A 9268-nucleotide genomic window follows, 5' to 3' on the forward strand; every position below is an offset into this window, starting at 1 on the left:
GTTCTAAGTTGTTTTGAACGCTGGATTTTCTTCTTGGGCGTTCGAACGGGGCCATGATGGTTCGAATGCTATACTGTTCAAGTGGAAGGAAGGTTTTCCCGAGAGGCCTGTTCCATTTGCGTTCCAAACTAGTTCAAATGATGAATTTCCTTCATGAGAATTCGAACGGGGCCATGATGGTTCGAACTAGCAAATTCCAAAGAGGATCGTTATAAATGCATTCCAATACAGTTTAAACAAGCCAGTTTTCTGGTGCGCAGTTTGAACGATAAAATTAATGGTTCGAGCTGTTGGCAAATTTCACAATTTCTATAGCATTTTCATATGGGTTTGAACGATATTGTATAGGATTGCACTATAAATAGTTGAAACTCGAATTTTCATCATATTTTTCCCATTTCTCTTCCCTAGCACAATCCTTGGTGTTAGAGCGTCATTTTGACCGATCGATTTGAAGTGAAATTTGTAACCCTAGTTTGTCACCAAGATTGACTACGTTTCACATTGTGATGCTTCATCTTGTCAATTTCTCTAGGGCTTTGGTCGATTGTGAAGTTTTAGGTCACGGGTTGGAGTTTTGTGGACTAGGACTTCGATTCTATCAAATAGTTCAAGGTAACAACAAAACCCTAGGTTTTCAATTAGTAATGTAATTTGGAGGTTTTTGGTATTCTCATCCCTAGAATTCTTCTATGGGTTAATATTCTTAGCTTATGAGTAGTAAATGGAACCCTTGATCGCTATAGGTTTCCATGGGTAGTAGATACTTGTAGTGTTCAAGTATTAACTATTTGTATAGAGTTAAAGTAAGTTATAAACTGTGAATAATTGGGACATGCAATGTGATATTGTAGTGTCAGGCAAGTGGGAGTCATTCCTTAGAGGTCAAGCGAACAATTGTAAGTATATATATTCCTTATTGAGCAAAAGAACATATTGCAAATGGTTTTTAAACATGATATTTATGTTTTAATTTGAGCTGATAATATGTTGAGATGATATGTGTTTCACGCGTTATTTTCAAAAATTTTTTTATTAAGTTTTATGATACGTCTGCAAATAGTGTTATAAAAAATATGTTGTTGAATGATGCATGAACATGTAAATATGAACACCATGATTTTATTTCATGAAGCACCATGCATGAACATGAAATGAAATAAAATATGAACGATATCATGGTAAGGTTGACGGTTCCTCAACTTTGATAGAGTTTGGTAATACCCAAAAATAATGAAATAAAAATAACAAGTAATTAATCTTTATAATACCATTTTATAGAAATGAACTCGACTAAGTGCCCTAAAATAATTTTTCCTAAAATTAAAAAACAAACAAATAACTAAAATCCATGCTCGAACGTTTGAAGCATCTTTGGAATGTTCAATATGGACTCTTGCCCGAATGTTCAAAAAATCTCTAGAACGTTTGAAGTGGACCCCTGACTGTTAAGAAAAATAAATCCTAAGACCATTGGACCAACAGGACACCGAACGTTCGACCATGCGTGAAAAGCAATTTTAACCTACTATCCATATTCTTCAGCCTTATTCACTCTAAACCACGCCTATTAAAGCCACCCTCACCCCGTTTATTAAAAGAGAGAGAGATCCTGAGGTGGTCTTGATGCTATTAAATCTTCATTAAGGTAAACTTTGAACCTAAAACTCTTTTGTCATGTTGTTTTTGTTATGTTTATGAGATTTACCATGTTTTTTTTTATAAGTCTTGAACATGCCATGAAATGTTCATAATTTATCTCTCTTAAAAGAGAATAGTTTAATAAGAGTTGGGGGCTTACCCTTATTTTTCATAAACCTTCATGTTGGTATGATTGAATATGTTTTTATAAAGTTATTATAAGCTTTGGTTTGGATAGAAAATGGTTTAGGAAGGAGGTTTAAGTTTTTCATGCATTTGGTACCTCTCAAATGTTCGCTACATTTGACCGAGTGTTCAACCCTTGATGATCGAACGCTTGACCTCGGTACCAAACGTTTGACAGTTGTCAAAAATGGTTAATTAGGATTTTAACTGTAGGTCAGAGTGCCTAGGTTGATATTAGGATTTTTACATGCATGAGTTAGAACCGTAGTTGTATTAGGTTTAATATTAGGGTATGTTTCGCAGTAGTGAAAGTTTGAGATGTCCGAGCATATGGATGAGCGTTTGAGGTAAGTAAATGATTACGAAACTGGTTTCACCTTCATGTGCGATATGTTAGCAAAATGAGTATGCTTTACTTTCAAAATGATATGTCTTGAGCCTATTGATTTTATAAAATGTTTAGATTGCTTCAAGTGAATAAATACTTATATATGTTTTTATTAAAATAAATGAACAATATTTGCATCATATGACATTGTACATTGGTACATACGATAATATGGCCATGGGCTTACTATTATATGGGTTTACCCTATGGTCACATAGATTTACTTTTATGTTTGGTTTTGGATCTAATGATTGTTTGGTGACGAGCGCACTATGTATGATTGGGGTCACAGTTATGGCTTTGCTAGTAGCGTAGGTCACTCGAGGTCAGACTCGATCGGTTGCAACTATATGACGGTATGCATAAAATATCTGGGGCACCGATGTTGTATTACAGGTCCCTTGGGACAATGCTAACCCTACCAAAGAGGGGTTAAGGGCTTGGATAGACCATATGGAGGATAAGAATGATTAATGAATATATATATATATATATATATATATATATATATATATATATATATATATATATATATATATATATATATATATATTAAAAAAATCAGTGGTTGTTATCGGACTTATGCTCCATTACTTCTTCAAATAAACCACATTTTAAATGGCATATTAGCGGAGACAATACTAGTTATATTTGTAAAAAAGAACTCACGTCCAATATTTCAAGGTTATGTTATGTCAATTAAGGCTCGGTGCATAATTGGTTTCATAATAATTTTCTTACTTAGTCGTGGACATATGCAGTTATTTATCTTCTACTATAAAACACCTCGATGTTTTGCAGATTAGTAGATTGTGAGGCAGTAGAGTGAAAATTCACTGAAATTGAAGTGCCAAATGAAGGGCTCATATTATCAGGTTGGGTGTTGGTAGTTAATTGCTATAGTAATATCTGTTTGGAGACTCTGAGTCTATAATTGATGATATATGATTCTGCCTTAAAAAAAGTTTTATTGCTAGAAGTCATAGATCAATTTATTCCGCTCTTTGCTGCAGTGCACTCTGATTATTGATATAGCGTAGTAAATTCAGCTAATTACAAGTAAATTGGTTTATGACACTGCGAGTAACACTCCAAGTTAAGTAAATTTAATTATTTAATTTAGGGGCGTTACAAGTTTACTCTCACAATTGTATGAGCAAGTCCCTCAGGAGTATGTTATGCACGACTATGGCAACGAAGGCAAAGATTCTTCAGCGGACGATAATGAAAAGTTATGGAAATGGAGGCTAGGCAAAGGTTCTGAGCACCTGTTATGTACGACGATGTAAATGAACGAACAACAAAACATGTTTTGCATTTGTTAGATGTATCAGTATGTATATCCGATTCTTCATGATATTTTAATGATGTTTCTTGATTAGATATACTCATATGTATGTGTTCTCCAAAAGGTTGTAGAACGCATGTATATGTGTGCAGTTGAGTCATGATGCTTGATGTTGTCTCTTGGTTAGGTATGCCCATATGTTTGTGTTCTCCAAAATTTGCAAAATGCATGTATATGAGTATAAATAGGTTATATGCTGCACATATGGATATGTGTTACATGGGGTTGAATGTGTATAATCCCAGGTGGGATATTGGGCTATACATATGCACTCACAGCTAAATAATATGTTTCTAAGTATTTTCATAACTACAATGTTTACTTCATTAGCTATGATATGCATTTAAAAGGAATTAATAAATCAGAGTATTTGTTATTGTAAACTCATGTAGAAAGTGAAATGTCAGCTTAGTGTAAAAGTCAGTAATTTCTATATTTATAGAGACTGTGGACTAATAAGTCCGCCTGTGCGACTGTGGTTAACTCTATAATCGCATAGACAATGTTGTTGATGATGATATGGTAGCCTTACACATGGGCTACTATGACCGAGTCCATAGGACTCCGAATGCTAGTGTCAGACTATCAACTAGTCCCTTTTTTTTATTGTACATCTTTTGTTATGTACCAGACTTTTATGTATGGTGATCTGTCATATGTGACACCTTTTCTAAAATTTGTTTTTTTGTCATGTAAATGATACACCATATAAGACTTAATCACATAGATATTTATATCAGCTCTGATGTGTTATATATACTCTCTCGCACTCTCTCATGATATGTTTCCGCTGCAGTATTATGGAACTCTGATGATATTTGAGTTCATGTTCATGCTATTGTGAGTCATAGATATGTTGTCTATCAGGTTGATGTATGTACAGTCTCCAAACCTCTCTGATGGCTTCACTCAAAAAACAAATGCCATGTATCTCCACATTTTTTTGTACTTCAACTGTCTGATTATCATAAAAGGTCATTAACCGTTCAAATTAATCACGATGAAAGTGAGCCAAACTGAGACGGTTTTTCCGCTTCTTTGCAATTTTACTTAAAAAATTGTCATTTTCTCTCAATGACTTGCAAATTACTAAAACACCATAACTAACTAAAAACATTAGAAAATAACAAAATTAATAGATTAAGAAAGGCAAATTAAAGGGTCTAAATATACCATATTTGGCACTTATCAAATACCCCCAAACTTATATTTTGCTAGTCCCTGTATCAAAGCATGAAACATAAGTCCACTTTCGTGGGAGAGACAATTGCATTTAGCATATGCAACAAGCCTTTTAAACTTTTAGGACTCCCCAATGGACGAGTGAATTATCGTGACGGTTTGCCAGAAATAATACCCACAAACATTGAAACACTATGTTGTCAACAAGAAAGATTTTTCACACAAACCATGGTTCATACATCATGAGCTTGGTTAAAAAGACAAACACCAACATCAATATCAACAGGGGATCCAACATCAAATCATTCATAAATGGACAATTAAGACATCATATGTTCTCAAAAGTGTAAATTAAAATTAACATACAATCATGAACTTTCAATTTAATCTCAAGATAAGCACCTAAAAAATCAATGGAATCCCTATCAAATAAAACAACCAAGGCATATAATTTTTTTTTTTGTTTTTTGTTTTTGTATTTTTGTATTTTTTTTCTTTTTTTTGTATAGGCTGTGCAACGCTCGACTCCCTTAAACTTTCTAATTGATCTATGTAACGAGTGTTGGACCAGTGACTCCCAAACCAGATGGTTTTAGGGCACTAGATGTAGAAACATCCCTAAGGGCTTACTGACTCAAGTAAAAAATGCTACAAAGCCAAGCTAACCATACAATCAACCAAATTGAATTTTACACATTTTGACGTGAACACTCAATGCTTAATGATGCAAGCTAAGATGTATGATTATTCAGTGAAAAACTCAAAATGATCTTTTCCTTTTATATATATATACACACACAACAACAACTCTCAAAGTACACATGATTAAGCACAAATTCATACCTCATAGATTATATGCTAATGTGATCGTGATAAATTAACTCAAACAAGTGAAGTCTTACTAGCCCGAAAATAAGTCAAAAGACTCAGATTCCTAATGACATGATGATATGTTCAACACTTTAAGCAAGCCAATGAAATGCAAACCACAGTTACAGTTTAACTCAAACTTGACAACAACATAACACATTATTTGGTTTTTTTTTAGGATATAAAAAAAAAAAAAAAAGACAACTAAAAATAAACAAACAAACAGACAAAGTGTTTTTTTATACCCCAAAACTTGAATTACACATTGTCCTCAATATGTAGTGTAGAAATACATTACCAGAAGGGAAGAAAAATCCAAGGTGTGAAATCATGTATTCCATTGTATGGTTCAACTTCAAAGCATAGTTCAATTGTTAATCAGTTATATACCTAATACCCAATTCAGTAATGAAACAATTTTAAGTTCACCAAAGTATAAACATCAAATACCATAAATTAGCTACCTTGTTATTGTCACTTGATTTAGGAACAGTTTCCTTTTATCTACCACGTAGCATTTCTCACTTTTCTAAAAATCAACTAGGCATCGATATGAGCGATGTATCTTGACCTATTCCCCATAACCGTTCTTCGTGTCTACAAATAAACTTAACATAATTAATTCGTAAACTTAACTTTACTCTAAGTGGCCTTCAAGGTGGATTTTAATTTCACACGTTGTTCTCCAACAATGATCAAAAGGTTATGAAAATTCTTAAATCATATCTTCCTAACCCAATAACAAATGGTTACCTTGAAGACATAAACCTATCATCAAAATTTCAATCTTTGGCTAGCATTATAAAATCAGTATTTAATAATTAAAAAAAAAAAAAAACCTCAAATTCAACCAATATAAATCATTAGCAAACCTCAATTAGTACTTGCTAATTTATCGTAATAGATCATCTAGAGTGATATCATGGAATCCTTAATCCATTTGGCTAAGATCTGAAATTACTACAATCATTATAATTCAATTGCCAAAGCAACTAGATTTATCGTCAAGGCTAATTATCAAATCAATTTCCTAGCAATTTATCTCATTAGCCAAAATTCATTTTAGAAGTATCACAACTGAAACAAAAGGAAAATAGATTGTAGAAATCTTAACATTAACAGTTGAGTACTAACTCTACTCATCTTAGCCAAACTCCTAGGAAATACTGGTAATTAATTCTCTTACATGCACAACTCAAATAAGATAATTTGAGGGTAACTGTTGAGAAAATTATCATTCCCAAAGCCCAAGTAGGCCCAAAATCGAACTCCGGGGCTAGTCGATTCGGCCCACCTGGGAAGGCCCAGTCGGACACAAACTATAGCCGAGATTTACGGCGAACCCGAATTCCGAAAGGCTCGAGATCTATAGAGTGCTATCTTCCTAATAAGGTAATGCTCTCAAAAGATTCGGGACCCGAATGATCAACCTCCTATTGATTCAGAGATCATGGACCCCGAAAGATCCGGAGAGAAGATCGTTGATCCTGAGAGATCCGAGGAGGAAATTTTGGATGATTAATTCCTTGGAAGGATTATGGATCCCGGGAAATCCAGGATCCCCTGAATAACATAAACACATCTGTGGCCATATAAATATTCTGTTATTTCCAGGTATCGACTAGACTGAACTTTTCTCACACCGAATACTATCTGAAATTATATTGGACACTCCCTGAGATCGCCTACTAACTTAGGCATCAGAGTGGGATTGTCGGCATCCCTCGACACAGTGTTTATTATTTTGCATATTACGAAAAACAAGACGAATCAAAGGTCGACACGTCACCAAACCAAAAAACTGCATCAACAACTTTCATCATTTTTTCAATTTCTTTTCAGAGTTTAAAAACTCTCAATTTAGTGTATGGAACTTTAAAAAATTTGCAATTGCATTCATCCATTAGGATTTTTTGTTACATTCTAATAAAGGGGTTGGAAATTCTCTAAAAAATTAACCTTAAACCTTAACGGACAGTGACAGAACTAGAGGGGAGTTGGTGGGGGCCATGGCCATGTGATGTTCATGGAAAAAAAAAGAGAAATAATTGCACTGTTGGTTCCTGGAGTTGGCCATAATTATTTTTCACTCCCTATGGTTCAAAAAGTTCATGGGAGGTCCTCGTGGTAAACAATAATTAGGAATCACTCTCTGGACCAATTTTTCATCCACTAGGTTAACAGATTCCGTTAGTCAGCTACACATAATTGCAGTTTAATTTTGTGGAACAGATTCCGTTAATCAACCACACATAACATCACACCCAAAAAGAAGCCGACACATGTCCATTACAATAAAAAAAATATATATAAAATATAAAATATAAAATATAAAATCTAATAAAAATAAAAGTATTTGTTTTTTTAAAAAAAAATTAAAATAAAAAATAAAACAAAACAAAGGGTGGCCTTCAGGCCATACCTCCTCCTCCACAGTTACAATCTCCTCCTCATCCACCATTGTCGACGGCAAGGCTCCTCGCCTATGGGCTGCTGTATTCCCCACAATGTGCGACCCTTCAATTCCCACACTGCCCCCACCGCCTATGCAGTCACAGAACCGGCCCTGGAAGAGCACTGCTTATTGTGAGTCAATCATATATAATCAATGCTACATGCATTATGCTTTTACCACTTCGTTAACAAATTGGATTTGTTGATTGTGTGGTGAGTATTCTTTGTGTGGTTTGGTATAATTTACTGCTGCAGAATTTTGTGGTTTAATGTTCTGCATAATTGCGTTTTTGTGCATTGGGGGTCAGAACGCGTCTTTCGCATAGTACCGCTCTGAGAATTTATCGGTTGGATGGTCACGCTTTCAGGCCGTAAGATTGCTCGAAATGTCATGGCCATGGCCACTGGAGAGGCACCGGCAGAAGTTGGAGCAAATGAGCTGCCAGAGACTGGCAAAACAGTCCAAGAAGCTGTAAGGATTGATCTATCATTCATTCTCTTTTGTTGTAAAGGAATTTTGGTATGTTTTGTTAACCTGATTCATGAATCGCTTCTGTTGGCTGCATGCACAGTGGGACAAAGTTGAAGACAAATATGCAGTGAGTTCACTTGCAGTAGCACTGGGATGATCTCGGTGAGGTTCTCCAAATTGCACATTCATGCCAACACTAGTACGTCACATGCTATGTTTATTTTTTAAACAAATATTTTTATTTATTTATTTATATTTTTATTAGATTTGAATTTTTTTTTTTTTTATTGCAATAGACATATGTTGGCTTCTTATTGGGTGTGACGTAGCTAACTAATAGAATCTGTTAACTTTTAGATAAAAAATGTACTCAGGGACTGATTTGTAATTATTGTTTGTCATGGGGATCTTTCATTAACTTTTTGAACTATAAGGAGTGAAAAAAATAATTATGTCCAACTCCAAGGACTAATGGTGTAATTATCTAAAAAAAAAAACTAATAATAATAATAGCCCCCAGGTTTTCTTTTCAACGAATGGACGTCCAGAATTAATTCCGAAGATGCAATTAATATAGATAGTTTTTAGTCGTCAGAATAAGAAACAAACAGCCATATATATAAAAAGGTGGTGTTTATGGAGTAGATCGAGATATCGGGATGTATTAATGCATGCATGGTATTGAATACATATTATCCCCAGGACCGGCCACTGTTACAACTGGTCA

General features: G+C 34.3%; 1 protein-coding gene across 1 annotated transcript; it reads left to right on the top strand.

Moving 5' to 3' along the window:
* The first annotated feature begins 835 nt into the window (after nt 1-835).
* LOC133871577 (protein CURVATURE THYLAKOID 1B, chloroplastic-like) lies at nt 836-8698 on the top strand. Its single transcript, XM_062309005.1, has 4 exons — nt 836-899; nt 8031-8201; nt 8438-8541; nt 8642-8698. Exons 1-4 carry the CDS (start codon nt 836-838, stop codon nt 8696-8698), a joined length of 396 nt encoding a protein of 131 aa, XP_062164989.1.
* The last annotated feature ends 570 nt before the right edge of the window (nt 8699-9268 follow it).

The sequence above is a fragment of the Alnus glutinosa genome, chromosome 6 (genome assembly GCF_958979055.1).
Source record: "Alnus glutinosa chromosome 6, dhAlnGlut1.1, whole genome shotgun sequence".
Taxonomy (NCBI): domain Eukaryota; kingdom Viridiplantae; phylum Streptophyta; class Magnoliopsida; order Fagales; family Betulaceae; genus Alnus; species Alnus glutinosa.

What these genes read in the sequence shown, in the direction of transcription:
- LOC133871577 (XM_062309005.1), top strand. Translation starts at nt 836, where the DNA reads ATGCAATGTGATATTGTAGTGTCAGGCAAGTGGGAGTCATTCCTTAGA. An exon ending in TAGAGGTCAAGCGAACAATT is followed by an intron (nt 900 to 8,030) that starts GTAAGTATATAT and finishes GGTGGCCTTCAG; the next exon opens with GCCATACCTCCTCCTCCACA. An exon ending in CTGGAAGAGCACTGCTTATT is followed by an intron (nt 8,202 to 8,437) that starts GTGAGTCAATCA and finishes TCACGCTTTCAG; the next exon opens with GCCGTAAGATTGCTCGAAAT.